Genomic DNA, 21,228 nt, shown 5'->3' with positions numbered 1-21,228 from the left:
GTGGTTAAGTTTGGCAAGCTCTGCTCAGAGCCTGGGTTCATAGGTTCAGATCCTGGGCAAGGACCTACACCACTCATCAGCCATGCTGTGGTGGTGACCCACATATAAAAAGAGGAAGACTGGCACAGATGTTAGCTCAGGACTAATCTTCCTCAAGCAAAAAAAAGAGGAAGACCAGCAACAGATGTTAGCTCAGGGTGACTCTTCCTCAGAAAAAAAAATTACCTGAATCATATTTGTTTAAAACTATACTTTAATCTACTAATACAAGACACACAGAAAAGGTAATACGATTATAAAAATAGCAGAAGGCTAAAATCTTAATAAAAAGTGTCTTAAAACCTATTAAAATAAAAAAGAAAGAATTAGAAACCAAAAACATCGAGAGATGACTTTAAGGCCTATGACAAGTTAATTTAATTATTCCACAATCTCTCTTCTTCCATCTGTATAATGGGAGAATATAATTTAGAGAAGTGTGTTTAATAATGAATGGATCCATTAACACTAAAATTTGTTTTCTAAAGAGGAAACAGTTGCTTGTAAATAAGACTGGGGAAGTCTGAGATTATATATTTTCTTAATATTTACTATTTAAAACAATTTCCATAACTTTCCAGTAACCATCTCTGACTACCAAGTTGAAATGAGCAGACATGCCCAAGCCACGACTGTCAAGTTTGCAACTGTTACTTTATAAAGCCATGGGAAAATTCCTCAAAGGGTAAATTTTTTAAAAATGCATTTTAAAAATCTAAGTACAAACTGGACTATCACTGCAATTTTATCAATGCAGAATATTAACAGAGAAGGGAAAAAAAAAAAAACACTTACCAGATGGAGACATATATTCTGCATTTGCCCTACAAACCACTTTGATAGGCAGATTACACATTTGCAAAAAGGCCTGTAAATCAAGAGAAGTATAATAAGCCTAGTGAAAGTATATGCCTAGTTGAACACAACTTTTTGTTTCTTTTCTAAACTTAAGAGCTCATATAGTAACAATTTATTGGAAAAGAATCAATCAATTTAAAGTGAAAGATTTGTATTGCAAACAAAAGTAAAATGTCATTTCACTACTAAAAAATCAGTATGACTCAGACGCCAGTAAATGTATGAAACTTAAAGCATTTATACACATTTAAGGAAGGAAATGTAAACTATCCACATTTATTTTACCATATTAGTTTATGTACATTGCTTTCATTTTCTTTACCAGTGACTAAAGTCCACATTTTATAAGCTATTGCTTAATTCCACTACTCTTTACAGGATCATCATCTCTCTTAGAGTGTTAGAGATGGTAGAGCAACAAGAGTAACGGAGCCTAGGTCTTTGATAATTATGTAGTCACCAAACCTCGATTACCTGTGTTTATAAGAAAAAGAAACAAACTTCTACCTTTTTAAGCCACTGCTATTTCGGGTTTTCTGTCACTCACAGTCAAACCTAATCCTAACTAATTCACCGACAATTACTGTTTCTACGTTTAAACACCACCTGACCCAACCACAAGCTGACTCCTGTGTGTCTATGAAGTGCACGCTAACAGTCCTCTAAATACTCTAAGCTGTACTCCCAATCACAGCGACAACAGCGAGCTTTCTGACTGGCCCATCAGTATAGACTGGGGTAGCAGTTCTCCAACCTCAGCATGTAGCAACATCACGCGGAAGGCTTGTTAAACACAGTTTGCTAGGAAGGGAAGAATTAGAGAGAATAAATATAAACAGCTCTTTCAAGAAGACTGAACGAGAAGAAGAAAGAAGGGGTTAGAAAAATAAACTCCCTTCTACTACATAGATACCTATGTAGTATCTCCAATGATGGAGAAAAGTTGAGCTCGTAAAAACATAAATAGAAAAAAAAGCAGTGGAAATAGGCTAACATGACAAGACAAGAAAACTGGCAGAATAACTGACATCCAAGATCCATGAGAAGATAAAAAGGGATGGGAGAAGAGCACAGGCAGAGGGTTCTCTTTTTGTCAGGAAACAGGACACTTTCTCCACTATAATACAAGAGCGGTCAGAATCAGTGATGATGACTACAAGGTGATAAACTTGAAAAGGACAAGAAAATGAAGAAGCACTCACATTCTGTGAAAGGGGTCAAGAAATCATCTGCTGAGAATGAGGGACTAAGAGGGAATTGAGGTCTTCAGAAGAACAAAAAGGATTTGAAAGAACTGCTTAACTTCTCAAAGGTCTGAATAATATTGTTGTCAGTTAACAATCATAATACTACATAAAATAGTAAACACTGTACATTTTGCTTAACTACATGTAGAGTGGTTACTGTACTAACGAATATTCCAAAAAGCTGTATTTCACTAGAAAAGATATAAGCAAAATTGTAATGTTCTGCAATCAAAGCCATGCTTCCTGTCCCGTGAATTTTTCACTTCTTTACTAAAAGTAACTGACAATTTTGACCAATTTAACAATACTCAACTTACCACAGGCCTCAACTGATGACATAACTTTGGTTAGCCAAAGATTTTACAGCATTTACTATAAGTACTTTTCATCCCTGATTCAAAAGAAATTTCCTGAATTAATCTGTAGTTCACAAAGAATACTGATGTCACAAACACAATACTTTCATGGAAACATTAAAAATGCAAAACAAAACACTCCCATGACAATCTTCTTCAAGAACATAAAAACTCTAAAGCCAAACCAGGCTTTGATTTAAACAGCAGTTCTCCCTTCTTGTAGGATGGAGGAAAATCTCTGAGAGGTTCCAAAACAATACTTTCACCTCTCATTTTCATTTTCAGTCTGTTATCAAGCACCCTAAACACTCCAAATAAAACATGCTTGATAAACCAACCTAAAACACATTTTATTTTCAATTCTGACTTAGCTATCCGCATGTTTTAATTCTTGTGTAAATCCAAAAAATATATAATTTTAATTATAATGATGAAATTTAGGATAACTTGCCCAAGTCCTATTCTTCAGTTGGATACTTTATTCCAAACTAATTCAAGTGGTTGACAACATAAATTAACTCGAATCAAAAACTTGGCACATCCTATCAGAATAACGATTTATAACTGTGCTGTCCAATATAGTAGCCACTACTCATCTGTGGCTACTTAACTTAAATTTAAATTAATTAAAGTTGAATAAAATTTTAAATTCAGTTCCCCAGTCACACTAGCCACATTTTAAGTGCTCAACAGCCACAAGTAGCTGATGTAAACAGAACATTTACATCATCTCAGAAAGTTCTATTGGACAGCGTGGGTCTATAACAGTGGTAATCAGTGCATAAAAGACATCTTAGCAAGAGAGGCTGACATCACCTGAAAGTGATTAGGCTAAATATTATAAAAACAATCTGCATAATAGTACAGTGTCTACAACCCTGAAAGTGATCAATCAACTTTTGATGACAGTGATACATTAAGCACTGTAATATTTTCAATTTCAGAAAGAACTAATATAGGGTTTACTCACTTGCTGAGCAACTCCAATTGCTCAACGGTTAGTGAAAACTAAGAACTAAAGAATGAATAAATTAAAACTACAGCCAATAAATATATTCATTCTTTGAATATAAATGTACTGACCACCTAAGCACATAACATGGTAGGGAATGTTTAAACACACACACACATATGCACACAGAACGTTATACCCAGTACCTGACTTTTAAAACCATGAAATTTAAGATGTTGCTGTAGACAACATATTGAATAAATTAATCAAATTCTTAATGTCAAAAAAATTCATTAAAGGGGTATGATGTCAGTATATTTTTTATTTCCTAATAAAAAACTTGAGGGAAAAAAGTATTACCAGATCATCAATAACTGGCTAAACATGAAGGATTGAACTTACACATTTATCTCTGCAACCTCTCAAAAAATCTACGAAATAACAGAGAAGAATCAGGAAACTTATAAACCCAGAAAGATACAAAATGGGAGAGGAGACCAAAGCAGACCAGAGATGTCAACTCACTTTTGTAAGATGGAAAGCAGACTTAGCAAGGCAGAGGAAACTGAAACCTGAGAGCACGTAGAGGAGAAAATCAATACAGTTGCATCACAGAAACTAGGAAGATTCCAAAACTAGAGGCACCAAGCATCACAGAAGGCAGAGGTCAGGTAAAGGACCAAAAACAGGAGGACTGGATGAAAGTCTGCATAAGCATCAGACAACTAGCCCACCCCTAACTAGCAGAAAACGAGGTTCACTCTCTGGAGAAACCCTGACAGAGAGACTCCTGACTCAAGACCCAAATACAACAGAGTTTTGGGGGCGGGGGGGGCCGGGTTTCACACTGAGGAAAGGAAGAGAAGCTATACACACTGACTAAAAAGACCCACAGCACCCCTCTCCCTCTCAGCTTCCAAACCTTGGCAGTCAAAATTAAGTCCTTCCATGATATCTCTCTGTAGAAAAGACCTCCAAATACTGACGGTTTTACTGGAGGAGGGGAGTAGGATAGTGGTCAACAAAAATGGCAGCTCACTATGCAATCAGTCCACAGTGAAGCCCACATGTTAAAAAGCCCCTCATCTCCCCATCAGCTTTTTAGTGCCTCACTCTTACATACAAATTATTAGCAGAGAGCAGAAGACATTTGAGGAAAGCCTCAAACATAAAACATAGAGCCAAAACAAACCACCAAAAAGGAACCGAGAAGAAACAGAAAACACAGAGAGCAGAAGACAACTTCAAAGAACATTATAATGGCTAATATTTATTAAACACTTACTGTACACCAGGTACTCACATAAGGACTTTACCCTATGAGGGAGATACAACAAATAACCCTATTTTAAGATGAGAAAACAGAGGTACAGAGAGGCTAAGTAATCTACTCTAGACATATAGGAAAGGGAGGGGGAGAGGGAAAAAGAAAGAGAAAGAAAAGGAAGAAAGAAAAATGAAAAGCATTAACTCATACAAAGAACTGAGCAAAGACATGATACTGAATGTCTCCACAGCAACACCAAAAGCTAGACAATAACACAGGCCCTTTCAAGGGCTTTTAAAATTCTAAGGAAAAATCTTGCCAACCTAAAATTCTACACATGGCCAAGGCATCACTCAAGTGTGAAGACAGAATAAAAACAGCATCACACAAGCAAGGTCTTTCAAATTTGATCTCCTGTGTACCCTTTCTCAGGAAGCTAATGAAGAATACGCTGCACAAAATTAAAAAATAATACACTAAGACAAAAAGAACATGGGACTCAGAAAGTACGGGGTCCAACAAAGATGAAAAGCAAAAAGAATTCCTTGGATGATCATGAACAGCAGGCAGTCCTAAGAAAACAGCTCTGAAGCCAGCCAAGAAAGAAACTGCTCCAATGAAAGTCAAAGGAACGGAGTTTCAAAGGTAGTATTTCCTCAAGAAAAGAAAAAAAAGGACCTGGAATGTTCAACCACTGTGAGGGGGAGTTGTACAATTTGGTCAAAGAGTTTAGGGGAGAAAACTACCCAAATGAATCCAATAAAACAATTACTTACCTGAGGGGAAAAAAATCATATAGAAAGAATATGTTCATAGAACACTGAGCCACTTAGCTGAGAGTAATATTTACATTCTAATTATAATCTAAACACTGATTATTAATTTAAACAAAAAAATGAGAGAACTATTGGGAAGATGGGGAACGCAAGAGGGAGGAGAGCTGGAACAGGTGAAATTTCATAGTGTATTCAATAGATCTAGTCAATACATCAATATATTCCATAGATACATCTAAAATTTTTAAAAAAGAGCAACACAAGCATCTTACTTAAAAATATGAAGGTAAATACGTAGGAAAATAATACAGTTAAAGGGACTCAAAGTGGCTGTCTCTGAGTATCAGGATTGGGGTGGGGGAAGGACAGGACAGTAGACTAGTTTTCTTTTTGTGACAAGTCTCTCACATATTGCTGGTGGGAGTGTAAATTGATCCAGACACTTTGAAAATGGTAATATCTAGTGCTGAGCATATGCCTACCCTATTAGCCAACAATTCCACTCCCAGAAATATGCCAAAAAGAAAAGAGGCATATGGTCACTAACATACAGGTACAAACAAGAATGTTCATGGCAGCTTGATCCATAATAACCAAACATTGGGAACAACTCAAATGTCCATTAACAGGAGTAGCATATTTGACTCTAAAGTTCCTAACTCCAAGCTAAAAAGCATATATAGTATGTCACCAATTGCTATTATGAGAAAGGAAAAAGTAAATATAAAAGGATTATCCACTTTTCTTGACTAAATTCTTTAGAAATCACATTCATTGAGAACTTTTAAATCAGAGAAATTCTAGAAACAGTCCTAGGAGTGACACCTGTGATACTCCATGAAGATTCTAAATTCTATTTCTTCACGAATTACTTCTGAATCATATCTTCAGGGAACTACAGCTCAGAGTTTTTGTAAAAATTGGTTTTGAGAAATAAAATATATTTCATTTACACGTAATTGAAAGTAAGGCCAGGAGTCTAAAGAAACAAGGACAATCTGTTACCAATCAATTCAACCCTTACAAATATCTTCAATACTAGATTCAGAAGTTGTTATTGTAGACAACAATGCCACTGTTTGATTAGATTATAAAACTAGAGGCTTTTAAATGTTGGAGAAAACCTTTCAAATGCTGCAGGTAACAGAGTATCAGGAATGCTTCAGACAGGGATCCTACTACAGCAATCCTTCAGCATCATGGTGGCAAGGCTTCTGATTCCTCTTGCTTCTCATGGTTTCCTCTGTCTTTAAAACCAGCTTTTACTGTATAATTCCAAGTCATGTGACTGGTACATAACTAGCAGATAATGGTTATCAGCTCAATGAATGAATGAACAAACATATGAAAATTTGAACAATGCATCAAATCACAAAATAAAGGGTACAGAAATCTAAAGCTCAGTAAATCTTCTAGTTCCAGTGAATTTTTTTTTTTTAAGATTTTATTTTTTCCTTTTTCTCCCAAAGTCCCCCGGTACATAGCTGGGTATTTTTAGTTGTGGGTCCTTCTATTTGTGGCATGTGGGATGCCGCCTCAGCAGGGCTTGATGAGCGGTGCCATGTCCACACCCAGGACTCAAACTGGTGAAACCCTGGCCGCTGAAGCAGAGCTCACGAACTCAACCACTGGCCACGGGGTTTCTTAATGAAGCAACAGAAACTTCTGATAATAAAAACATAGGAAAAAAGGCTGCTTAGTCAAAATTCAGAACACAAAATTTCTACTCTACCAATGATTAGGTATAAATCAATGCAATCTCTTGGAAGGGCACTTTGGCAACATCTCCCAAAATTCCAAATGTACATATCCTTTGACCCAGCAATAGCATTGCTAGAAATACATCATATGGACATGTGTGCATAAAATTATATAAGATATATGTAAGGATATTCACACTAAGCCCTATTTATAGTAGCAAAATAATTATAATAGCCTAATATCCATCAGTAAAAGAGTGGCTCAATAAACTGGTAAATCTATCAATGGAATATCTGTAGCCTTCAAAAAAGAATGGGGCTGCTCCTCAACTGAAGTTCTCATGCTAAATTCCAAAAGACGTTTCTCCTCTGGAATCTTCTATAAGAGCTACTGAATGACACGAGACAATACACAACAAACGCAGAATTGCTTTCTATGTGATTTCTCTTCTAAAGGCCTAAAGCAAAACATTAAAACATAGCTCTATAAGGCCTGCAAAAGGCTAATTTATTTGGTTCAATGCATAGCTTCCTATGAACTAACTTGATAGGAGGATATGATTTTGAATATCTAGAAGAATGAAAAGAAACCACTTATTCATTCATTCACACACTCAATATATACTTATTGAGTACCTAGTACATATCAGGGACTTTTCTAGGCACTGGGAATAGAGCAGGTGAACATAAAGTCTCAGATTTCATGGAGTTCACAGTCTAACGGAGACAGATGGTAAGGAAATAAACCAGAAAATATGATGGTGATTCCAGCTACTTACAAATACAAAGCAGGACGAAGGTATTGCTATTGTATGTAGAGTGGTCAGATAAGCGCTCATCAATAAGGTAACATCTGAGCATTAACCTGAAGAAAGTTCGGGAGCAAGCCATGGAAATATCTAAGAGAAGGGCAGTCCAAGTTCAAAGGCATGAAGCAGACTTGCGTTTCAACCGGGGTGTTGAGGAACAGCAACAAGACTAGTGTGATGATGGGGAAGTAAGGAAGTGACTGGTAAGAGATGAGATCAGAGAAACAACCAAGAGATCATGTAGGACTTACAGATAATTCTAAGGATTTGGGCTTTTCCTTTAAGTGAGATGAACAGTCATTAGGAGGTCTTGAGCTGCGGATTACTGGAATCTGACTGACATTTTAAAGGATTACAAACAGGATTTTTTATTATAAAGGATTACATATAGAGATTAGATGGTAAAGAGCAGAAGGGTGGAAGCAGGAGAACTAGTTAGGAGGATTTTTACAATAATTCAGGCAAGAAATGATAAAATCTTGGACCAGTGGGAGTGCTGGAGGTGGTAAGAAGTCAGATTCTGGCTATATTTTTAAGGTAGGACCAAAAGGATTTGCTGATAACTGGATGTGGATATAAGAAAAAGAGAGGACTCCACAGATGACAAAGTTTCTGACATAAACAACTAGAAAGATGGAATTGTCATTTATCAAAATAGGAAAAACTGTGGAATGATCACATTTTGGTGGGAGGAGGGGACTCAGGAGTCTTTAGATGATCTTCTCTAATTATCACTTCTCTCTTAGACTTCTGACAGGAAATGAAAAGCAGACAACTCTGCTCTTTTCAAAGGCCTAGAGTTGCTAAGGTACAACTATATGCTTTGAAATCAGATAAGGAGGTTCTATTGAAACCTTGAGAAGCCCAAGCATGAAGGCCATGCCATCTCTTGTGGACACAGGTGACAGAAGTACCTACAAATCAATATAATCTTTGTCAACACTTTCCTGCAGGTAAGTAATATCAAGGCGTGAAGAAAAGGGTAAAGCTACAGATATTATACAGAATAAAAACACAATCAAGGACAGTTTTTATCTTTGGTAGTTTCTATCCCCTGCATTAACAGATTACCAAGTTTAAAAAGTGAAAAGTCAATTTAACTACCTGGTTAAGTAAGAAGCTTTAAGAAGCTAAGAAGTCATCTAATAAGAGCAGTACTATCTTCTGAAATATTTACTGAGAAGTAACACAGGAAGGAGCTACTGTCAGCAAGAGTCATTTAAAATCTCAGCAACTGTGACCTAATATTGAGGAGATTTAAAATAAGCATGCAAGTCTTATAATTAATATAAGTAGGAAAGCAGAATAACATTAATAAGCAAATCAAACAAAACAAAATATCTCAAATACTATGCGTATCTAGTTTCTTCAAGTCATTATTCCCAGAGAAATAAACTAACAATATTCCAGAAAGAAATGTGGGGGGGGGGGGGAGATCAGTGAAATTAAATTTAAAGCCAAAAAGTCATCCATTTCTTTTACAGAAAACAATAAATATGATGGTTCCTGACAGGAGTAAGAGAATAGAATCTACAACATTAAAAACCTTAAAAGATCATATATCCTTTGTTTTAATTGCACTATACTTAAAAAAAAAAGTAATAAAAAAATGCTCAGTTCAGAAAAGGTGAAAATCAACTCTGGTTGAACGGAAACACAGCCAGCCAACAACAGGCCAGCCCTAGTCACTACATGCACTGGAAGGATGCTGGCTCACTGAGATGCTGTCCTCACTATGATTTAGAGTAATATGACTGAATGTTGCTGAATCATAAGCCGTACCACTCTGTTCCCTTACCTGATTATCCTGCAGGATAACGGGCAACCATTAGCACATTCCCACTCCTTAACTGTCACTGGTAAAGTGCCCTAGCAGAACCTAATGGATCCTAACAGAGTACAGATTTAAGAAACAAGTTATTTAAGTGGAAAACTGAAGTGTCTTTCAAAAAATGAGAATCCTCCACCTCATTCTTAAGAGCCAGTTTAGAACAGTAAGGAGTTAACAGAGCAGAAGCCTCCTAGGAGACGTCTCCAAGTGGAATCTCGATGGCTGGACTGCATTAGCTTGAGAAAAGTTCCTTTATCTCATAAGCTTTCTCATTTCTAAAATGAAACCTATTTATTAGGCAGATTAATTGAGGTACTGTATGTAAAACACTTTATACACCATCTGATACATAGCAGTTGAATAAATATAAGGTGTTATTAAAATTAGTAGTAATAATAAATACTCATTTATTCATCTGCAAAGAAAGACTATTTAACCTTAGTAACTTCAAAAGAAAGCTGACTTCACTTATTTTATTACCTTTTAACACCTCCTTAAGAGAAAAAGGTAAATAATAATTATATACTATAATTTATATTTCTTTATAAAATTGTACACTGTGATAAAAAATCTCCAGATAGTAAAAGGATAAATAAGAGACCATAATCAAAAGCACTTTTTTAAAGAATAACAATGTAAAGACTAAATATACGGTTCCTATGTTTTCAGTACAATATCTCATATAAAATCTTTTCTAACAAGTGAATAAAGATATCTTCATATTGACATAAACGTCTACTTCATGAATAATTCTTCAAAGTCACACACACTGATGAAAATGATAAATGAAATGAAAAAAGGCCTGCCCCCCATAACATAAGCTCCATTAGTACACACTGACCATGTTCTATCTTGTCCACTACGTTATCCTTGGCATACAACAGATTCTCAATAATCTGCTTAATGAATAAGCTACAGATATTCATAATAATAAACACTCAATATACCTAAATTCATAGAAAACCAGTAAGCAACAAAAAAGATTAGCATTCTGTTATTTTATGGGCCCAAAGCTCACTGTTTTAAAAAGTTGGATGCAACTCCTGTAAAATTCGGAGGTCTTTTCAAAAATCAATAAAGTTACAAATACCAATAAGCAGATAATTTTTTACAAAACAGTACAGGAATTCAACTTAAAAAAAATTAGCTATGCAGAAGTCATCAGAAACCAAAATTCAGTAAGCATAAACAGCTTTAAATAGAGCAAATTTGTTACCAAAAATACGAAATGCTATTAAGAGTACATATGAAGAGAGATCCCATCAGAGAAGAGGACCTTCCTTACTTAATACAACTCTCACCTGAATACTACTCTTGGAATGTTTGACTCAATTTTAGATACATCAACATCTGACAGCTGTACAAAAAAATCAAGTTCAAAAAGAAAGCAACAAGAAAGATAACCAGTACAGGAAAAGATACAATCTTTTCCTGTTAGAATTAAATATAAATAAAAATAAGTTGTAGGGTCAAAATTAAGCAAAAGAGTTATAAAATAGTCGAAGGTGCAGTCAGAATAATTCTTGTAACCCAAGAACCTAATGCAATACCAGTCACACAGTTGGCACTCAATGAACAATTTGGGAGTAAAGAAAGGGAACTACTTTTTTTCTGAGCTCCTATGATAAACGCTTTAAAATTTTGTTATTTATAGATAAAATAAATATTCTCAACTGAGACAAATAACAATAGCAAACAAACAAGCAAAAAAAAACTCCACCAAATTTAAAATTTTGGGATAAGCTAAATAGTAGATGGCAGGGATATAACATATATTTATTCCATTTTAATAAACTAATGGTAACACAATATTGAATCGTTAACCAATGAGCAGCACCAACTATCTTCTTTCCTCTTCTTTATTCCAAAAACAAAATGAACATTAACTTGACTTACAAGTTAAATACATAACAATACTTTTTTTTTTTGAGGAAGATTAGCCCTGAGCTAACATCTGCTGCCAATTCTCCTCTTTTTTGCTGAGAAAGTCTGGCCCTGACCTAACACCTGTGTCCATCTTCCTCTACTTTATATGTGGGATGCCTGCGAAAGCATGGCTTAACAAGCGGTGTGTAGGTCCGCACCTGGGATCCAAACTGGTGAACCCCGGGCCACCAAAGCATGCAAACTTAACTGCTGCACCACCAGGCCAGCCCCATAACAGTACTCTTTAATTGCACTTAAGCAATAAAATCAACACTGCTTGCCAATAAAAATATAAAAATAACTCAAAATTTTTAAGAATTGTACTTAAGTTTTTAAAAGATTAGGTGTTTTATACTGATTAATATAGTGGAATCTAAAGGATTATAAACATAGCTTCTAAATGTATGTAAATCACATTAACAAAGTTATCCAAATTCTAGACAGGGAATCATCCATTTTCAGTTCAACCAGGTAAAGCTATCCTTAGGAGACCTCAGGTTTGCTTCTGTAGGACAAAGCTTCTTTTCATTTCATAATTAAATCTGAAATATTTTATGTAAGAATTCACTAAGGAATATTCTAAAGCATGCAATGCCATTTTCAGGGCATGAAATGAAAATGGTTCTGAATTTTAATTCCATATCTTGTTTTACCAGGACACAAAGGAAAATCTGTGACAACAACCGAAGAATTATTTTCCACCTTACTGAAAAGGCAGGTTTTAAAATTAAAAACTATGAACAAATCTATCTACAAAATAATTCATTTTTTATATCAAACAGCTGCAGACCCTGTAATTGAAATAATGTACCTAAGGTTACAAATGAAAAGTGTTAGGTATCATTCTTGAAGTGACAGATTAAGCGCCTAATCCAGTTAAAGTAATAGCCATATTTGTAGTTTAACATAAATTAAGACCTTAATTATATTTGTGACTATTTTAAACAAAATAACAAATTTCTTTGTACCTGGGAATGTAATTTATAGCAAAGCCAGGTTCATTTTCCAAACCAATCTATTTCACGCTGCAGAAGGACTCTGGTATAATGTAATTCTTGTTGTAAAATGTTGAAAGAGTAGATTTGCTAAAAGCACAGAAGATGTTTGAAGATAAATGAAGATGCTATTCATTCAAGGGTAATTTCATCCTAGAACTATATGAAAGATGTTTCGCTCACACAGGGTAGTGTGTGGCCTCAAATTTAAGTGTATTTTCAGCTCAAATACAACACTGCTGGATCGATTATGTTGATACTGTATATCTAATAATGAAGAATTCTAGCCTTTTTCTGTTTAAAAATAGACTGTCATTTTTTTCATCTTACTGCTATGTCTTTATTGTTCTGTTTAACAGCAACAAATTTTGAAATCCTGCTTGCTATTTACTTTTTAGACAGAAAAGTATATGGTTAATAGTCTAACCTGCAATCTCTCAGAACCACAAGAGTGTGAATTTTTGCTAAGTTAAATAGATACTTATATTAGCAAACCATTACCCAGTATAACCATTTTATATTATTTTGCTAATTACTAAAATGACAACTCTAACAGACACCTAATTCTATTTAGAATATACTGTATTTTCACAAATCCTGTAAGACCAATTTAAATGTTTTATATACAGCATACCATTTATGTATTGAGGGATTAATATTAATACTGACAATTTTTTTAATCTGCTAAATTCTGTTTGCAATTTAAGTTCACAGTTATCTTTTCTAAAGATCACATTTTACATATTTAAATCATTCCAGATACTATAAGCATGAATCATGAAAATGCTTTAATACTTCTGGTATACAAAAGGTGATGTAATAGAAGACATTCAATCTGAAGAATTTAAATTCAGTGATATTAAGGAAACATCTGCAGCCTCCATTTTGCTCATTTAAAATACCGAAAAGGATTTTCCTAGTCCCCTTACATAATAAATGTTCCCTAAACTCTCTCTCCTCCTCAGCTTTCCTTTCCTTCTCGTAATCCTGCAAAAGTGAATACAGAAAGAAGCCTGATTTTGCACAGGATGATCAAAGTGGGAGAAATGAACAGACTCCAAAAAACTAAAATTTTACATTTTATGAAACTTTTGGAAAGTTGTATCAATTTTTAAAATGTGTTGCATAAAATAGTATTCTATTAATTCTCTAGTAAAATATATCCACTGGTGTCATCCTACTTGCATTTATATCAGGTATAAACTGACACTTAAAAATTGCATACGACCATGAACTACTCGTTTAAAGCAAAAATGTATCTAACCAAACTGAAAATTCAAAATCATTTCCTCTAAACTGCAGGTAAGCTGTCCACTGTGCCCATCTGAATGACACAATGACACGGCAAGTTTACAGCGGCTGTATTTTCATAATCACAGTTGTTTCTCCACTGCAACAACTGACCTGCAGTCCCAAAGGAGAGAGCTACTCCTCCTTCCTGCTCTTCCCCAATCACTACATTCGGATATTACCATTTAACCGCTAATTAATACGTCCACCTAAAAAGCATCGTTTGCTAAAAGGAAAAAGCATGGGTCAACTAACTATTTATCAGCAGATCTGACGTTAGTGTTCACGGCCCAGCATTAATGGGGCCTATAAAAATGACGACTTCTTTTAATGATACATTTTCAACAGAAAGAAAATAGTTTTTTTCCTGTCGTCTTCCCTTTCATTTTTAGAGACAAAGTATTTATTCACAAAGGGTAACAAAAAATGAGAATATTAAATGGAATAGGATATTCCTCTTAATCTCAGTTTAAATGTTATTCTTACTTGAACTAATTAAATACTGAGTAGGTGAAAAGTAAGATTACTGTTTCATGTAGCATTCTAACAATGATTATCAGTTTGAGACACTCTCTAAAAATGTATTCAATAATTAAGCTTCTACAATATTGAGACTAAGACATATAAAAAAGGAAAACAGATTTCTTTTTAAATTGGCTTTATTTATACTAAACAAAATCCTTTCTAAAACTTCATAGAAAGTAACATTACACTATATAAAGACATTCACAAAATATGTATAAAATCTTTGAAATAAAAATAGGCACTGATTAAGCATTCAAATATCATTTTGTATCTGTACTTATTTCACCTTTTTCAAGAGTCCCATTTATTACCTAAGTTGAGCTTCACAATAACTCATAATATAGGTAAGATTGTCTATCACATTTCAAAGACCTAAAAGCTGAAACATGTTTATCTTTCACATCTTAATGTAATCTATAAATTGTAAGATACAATTTACTAGGACATGTCAGAAATGATGTTTGAATTAAGGGGCCACTGATTTTTGGATGAGCATTCAAAGATCTGTATCATTGCACTGAACTGATATGCAGCAAAGTGTTATGAGTGTGGACACTCGACTCAGACTCCCTGGGTTTGCATTCCAGCTCTGCCACACCCTTCTTATGTAAGTTTGGGCCAAGTGCTTAACCATTCTGCCTCAATTTCCTAATCTGTAAAATGGGAATAATCATACTACCTACCTCACAGGGCTGCTGTGCATGAGGATTATCCACAATACCTGAAGTACATAGAACAAGACCTTGCAGATGGAGTAAGTGCTGTGTAAACTGTAACTAGGGTTATTATCGTGGTTCTTACTCCGACATTATCTGCAGAATCAAGATTATAATAGCACCTACCTCATACAGCTGATGTAAGGATTAAATGAGTTAATAAGAATTAGGTGCTCAGTACAGCAATGCACACACAGTGGGCACGCAGCCAATGCCGCTGTTGCCTGTTTACCTCCACAGGCAGTGGGCTCTGACCTTGGGCAGAGCTTTCCTGAGCTTCAGTTTCCACACCTTTAAATGAGGTTAGTAAGACTACCCTACACTCGGATTACGGTAAGGACTGAAGGAGATACTTCACATAAAAGCTCTCAGTAGACTGCCTTATACAATAAAAGCATCCAATAAATATTCACTTTTAAGACAAATCTTATTCAGTATTATTAAAATATTTTGTTTGAATTAAAGCATATAATATTAACATTTTTTAGGTACAGAATTAAGAATGATTACAAAAATTATTAATGCTCACACAAATTCAAATATGTCCAAAAAATTCTTACACCTAACACATATTTTAATTATTCTGGTGTTTTTAGGCATTACAAACCCTCAAGTTTCATTCCTCCTGCTGACACTGATTATATGCACTTCTGTCAAGAATCAGGAGAGAAGGAAATAATAACCAACATTCATTGCATATTTACAATATGCCAGGTACTTATCTAAGTGCTTTATATGTATTAACACTTTCAATCCGTGTAACGCCCAAGAGGAGAGCTTCTACTCTATCTCCATTTTACAGGTGAGGAGATCTGAAACAAAGAGTAATGTTGAAGGTATGCTGTATTTGGAACAGAGAGCAACTGCCCATTTCATTCGTGGAATCTGCTATTAAAAACAGCACATACTGAATCAGTAAAGACATAAACTTCTTGAAGAAAACCAAATAAAACATTTTTTGTGGAAAACCTGTGGAGTTCATATGTATTTGCTCATACTGTATTTCTAGACATGTGTGTCCAATACAAGAGCCACAAGCTACATGTGGCTATTGAGCACTTGAAATGCGGCTTGCACAAATTGAGACATACTCTAAGTGTAAAAAAATATCAGATTTTGAACTTAATATAAAAAATGTAAAACAGCCCAGAAATAAATTCTGTATTGATTACATGTTAAAATCATAATATTTGGAAACACTGGGTTAAATAAAATGTATTATTAAAATTAATTTCACCTGTTTCTTTTTACTTTTTTAGTGGGACCACTACAGAATTTTAAACTACATATGCGGCCAACATCATATAAATTATGTATCTATTGGACAGTTGTTTTAGATTCAAGGGTGAGTAGAATTATTATCACAGAGAATTCTTATCAAAGTTCTTTTCCCAATCAATACAAGCGTAAGTCCTTCAAAGTGGAATTATTATGGAATGGAAGAGCTCTGTGTTTGTATGTAAAATACTGTGTGTGTGTGTGTGTGTGTGTGTGTATGTGTGTGTACTGCTATATATACATACATATATGCACACACTGCTCATGAGAACCAGAGAAAACACTACACTAATACTTCACCATATTCGACATACAAGATTATTTTATGACCAAACACTTCAGGCAGTATCAATACTTTGTGGACGAGGGAAGGAAAGCAAATCTAAGTGAAAATAACAGCCATGGGGAAAAAATTTATTTTCTTTTAAACTGAAATCATACAGGTTCCTTTAATCAAAAAAGATTTAACCATTTAGTTCCAGGGGTATAATAAATGCCAAGTCTATGTGGTATGATAAATTTTCTGATGGCTTAACTGGTAAACTATTAAAATATCTGATGCTTGATATCTGGTATCTTCTAGAAAATATCCAGTTTATGGATACCTGTCACATTGTTTTGATCAATTTTATATATTTAACTGATTCTTCTGAACGGATGCTGGTCCACTATATAGAAGAAAATTACTCCATAAAGTTTACATCAGATATCTGGAAAAGTCACATTTATAGTCATGGCTACTATCAGCTGTCAAGTCAAAGCATATTGAAGAAGTCCAAGAATTTTTAATATATGCTGGTTAATTTATCATCTAAGTGACATATGTAGGATAACAAACAAATTGAAAAGGTTAAGTAAAATTCTGCATTTTAAAAGGTTCTTTTTTTCTGGTTTTATTTTTAATTGCAACTATGACTTGAGAAGCTATGGTGAGAAAGCAAATTAATAGGAACCATAAAAAAGAGTTGCTAAATAAAGTACACACACTAAGATTTCTTTTTTCATCTATTTCTGAGATCATTTAAGATGTTAATTTTTTTTCTTAACAGTGATATACTGATGTCTTGCTTTGTACTGAAAACTAGTTAAACCATCTATTCCATGGTTTCTCAACACTGACACTATTTACATTTGGGGCTGGCTAATTCTTTGCTGTGGAGAGACTGTCCTGTGCACTGGGAGACGTTTTAATAGCACCCCCAGCGTCTACGCACTAGATGCCAAAAGCAGTTGTGACAACCCAAAAAGGTCTAACCACCATCAAAAGTCCTCTGTGGGAGAGAAATCTCCCTCAGTTAAGAACCACCGGTCTATTCCTACCAAAATACCTTCCTATTTGGTGAAAATGACTTCAGTACTTCCTAAACTACTCTTCTTTAGTTTTAGGGGTTCTTCATAGGGGATCCCCAAAAAGCTTCCAACAGGGAGATCAGTAAACCTCCTGAAACCATATGCAGAACAGCCTGGATGCATTTTTATTTGTGTGTGTGCAATGGAACGTTTTCTGGAGAAATGTGCTATAGCTTTCACCAGATCCTGAAACAATTATTCCAAAAATGGCAATAAAAAGAGTTAAGAATTAGTATTTCAACTAAAATATTCACTGTGCCCTGAAAATATCTTTTCAAATATATAAAGATTGAAAATACTATTTTATATGTACACAGCAAATAACTTACTTGTGCTATCAGCAGTCAGGCAAAATTGCTTTTACCACACTTACAAACTCTTCATTCAACAAACATTTACTGAGTACATTCTATATGCTAGGCACTATGTTATTAGTATTTGAAAGCTAAACTTAAATTCCATCTCCCTTACCAAAAAAAAAAGATTAATAAATAGCAGTATAAAGTCTGTATTTGTTGCATAATAACCAACTGAGAATTTCTGCTTCTCAAAAGTTAACATAAGAAAGAAAACACACTAGTGATAATACTAGCGCCTAAAGGAAAAATAAAAGTAAATCAATAAAATAAACGTAATTTATATTCTTGGTAAAAGGATATAAAATAAATCTTCTAAAAGAAAGAAACGTAAAGATACTCATAGATACTCACACAAATAAATTATTGTCCAAACACATTTCTTTCCATCTTTTCCCCTTTCCTGCCTTAAGCAAAACAAAAATGTACTGAACGACACACTATGTACCAGACATAGTCATTAAGCACAGAGGACATAAAGTTGAATAAAAAAATATGAGATGAGGGGCTGGCCCCGTGGCCGAGTGGTTGAGTTCGCGCGCTCCGCTGCAGGCGGCCCAGTGTTTCATTGGTTCGAATCCTGGGCGCGGACACGGCACTGCTCGTCAAAACCACGCTGAGGCAGCGTCCCACATACCACAACTAGAAGAATCCACAACGAAGAATATACAACTATGTACTGGGGGGCTTTGGGGAGAAAAAGGAAATAATAAAATCTTTAAAAAAAAAAAAATATGAGATGACCAAGTGCCTAGCATCATACCAAGAACACAGCAAAAGCTTACAGTTCCTTTTCTTCCCTTTCTTTCTGTCCTCAAGAAGCGCGCAGTCTCACCTCCAATAAATGTCACATGTCTTAGATTTCTCTTTTAAGTTATCTTTTAGATGCTGCACAATAAAATCCTCTTTATGACTCAAACTAAATAAATAAATAATAAATATGTAAAATGTTTCAATAATTTTAATTCTATAATCTACATAAACATTTCTTTTTTTTTTAAAGCCAACAATCCCCATGTATCCTATTCTTCCTACAGTGCAGTTTAAAGTTTATAGGGCCGTTAATCTTTATGGATTACACAATTGTGATATACAACTTGAAGGGCGACTGCATTCAATAAGTGGTTTGGGGATAATAGACACTAATGTAATCAATAAATATAGAAGGAATGGCTAGAGAAGAATATGTCTGCTTCAGGATTATCAAATGGATTAAGGCTAGAACGAGTACAATGAGAGAATGATGCTTAAAAATACGTGGTGAATAAATCTTCACAAATAAGTTAGAAACTAATTCTGTGTCCATAAATGAACATATCACCCCACATAATCAATACCATCATATCTAGCCAAAAGCAAAACAATGACTAAGAAAGAGAAAGCACCTAGTGATTTTTATAACAGAATGAACAATGAAAGTTTCTATGTTTATTCCATCTACTGGAAACAATTAACTGAATAATATTACATAATAAAATTATACTTCACAAAGAGACGTTATATTGATAATGTTAAATCACACAGAAAAATTCTAAGCACACCGTATCAGACCATCTGGAGAGGAAAAAAATAATTGCAACTCACAGTGAAAAAGTATTATTAAATTATTCACATATTTACCTGCACAGCAAGAGAAGCTGCATTGTCAGAAAGCAAAATTTGCTCGCCTGTGGAAATACAACAAAAGGTCTGAGTCAAAAGTGAGATTGCTAAACAAGTAAAATACACTTGTAAATTTTTTGTTTTTAAAAACTATTCCTATTTTTCAAATCAAAAGTTATAGCCTTTTGCTAATATAATTATGAAGTTCTATATCAATGTTATTGTGTAATTTTAATTTTAATTAAATTATCATGTTATGTAAATAATGGTGGAAGAAGACTATTTCCTCTAAAACTATTTGATCATTTATCGCATCTTATCAACAATATGTAAGTAAAATGGCTCATTTAAAAACAAATTCATTCTTCTGGTTTTCAAGAAATATTCCTCTTCTTTTCATTAAAATTAAGTAAAACAGTCTCTGCTCAAACCTCTCTAGTTAAAAGTAAAAGCATTCAAAATCCTATCAAACCAGCTTGCAGTTAATATTGCACAGTGTGTCTAGGTCTGTCACACAAAAGAAAGATGACAAGTTCGCTGCAATAAAAATTCCATGCTTAGAAGACTAGGGCTGCTGCCTATTAGTCTTCATTACTTTGCAGTCTTCTGACAACTGTAGCAGGCTGCTGAGCCCCAAATGGGGTCCATAATGTGATCTGATGATATATGAAGAGCTGCTAAAGGGAGCCTGAACCATCCTAGCCTATACATTTTAACAGTTCCTTTTTACTGAGAGCCCACTTTACCACAGGACTTCAAAAATCTGCTGTGTCAGCTATTGGCGCAGTAAATCTGCCAACTGCTCCTGCAACCACATCATTTTGCACTGCCTACAGCAGCCAATATAATGAGTCAATAATAAACTAAGCACCTTATAGGCCATGAATAGTTGGTTTACACTGGCAGACACAAGTTTAGGTAAAATCTGCTAGACAAATTATACAAGGGAATCCCTTCTTTATGCCTTATGTTCTCTTTGCAGTCAGTTATATTATTGAGGGCTTTTTGTGGTAATAAATATGTTTTGATATAAAGCCATTTTTAATTGTGAACAAGTACCTACCTTTTAGTTGCTGATATAAAGTAGCATTTTCAGGCCAAGGTTCTGCAGCTGTGGAAACAAGGTAGTGAAAATGAGGCACATGGGGCAAAAACATATCAATGACCAACCAAATTAATAAGCACATACACATACACATTAATGCCTGGAGCATTTAGAGCCAATAGCCAAGATTACCTGAAATACGGCAACTAATCAACCTACCTTAGATTCTGTGGTAATCTATATAAGGAGGTTAGATAATTTGTTTTAAATGCATGTTTGGTTTACTGTTTGGTGGTGGGTTTTTTTCGTT

General features: G+C 34.6%; 1 protein-coding gene across 4 annotated transcripts in view; it reads right to left on the bottom strand.

Moving 5' to 3' along the window:
- Positions 1–21,228, bottom strand: part of MTX2 (metaxin 2) — a 58,977-nt gene that overhangs the window by 13,767 nt on the left and 23,982 nt on the right. For 3 of the 4 annotated variants that reach the window (XM_014834085.3, XM_044768666.2, XM_070508150.1), the window contains exons 2-4: positions 20,937–20,984; positions 19,892–19,938; positions 835–907 (exon numbers count right to left, since the gene is read on the bottom strand). In XM_014834085.3, the coding sequence (XP_014689571.1) occupies positions 835–907; positions 19,892–19,938; positions 20,937–20,984 (168 nt within the window). Of the gene's footprint in view, positions 1–834; positions 908–6,619; positions 6,761–19,891; positions 19,939–20,936; positions 20,985–21,228 lie in introns of those variants that run through there. The other variant, XM_070508151.1, reaches the window with a different exon arrangement.

This window comes from Equus asinus, chromosome 4 (genome assembly GCF_041296235.1).
Source record: "Equus asinus isolate D_3611 breed Donkey chromosome 4, EquAss-T2T_v2, whole genome shotgun sequence".
NCBI lineage: Eukaryota > Metazoa > Chordata > Mammalia > Perissodactyla > Equidae > Equus > Equus asinus.
The sequence above is the reverse complement of the archived record's forward strand: the minus strand, read 5'-3'. Positions and strand labels throughout refer to the sequence as shown.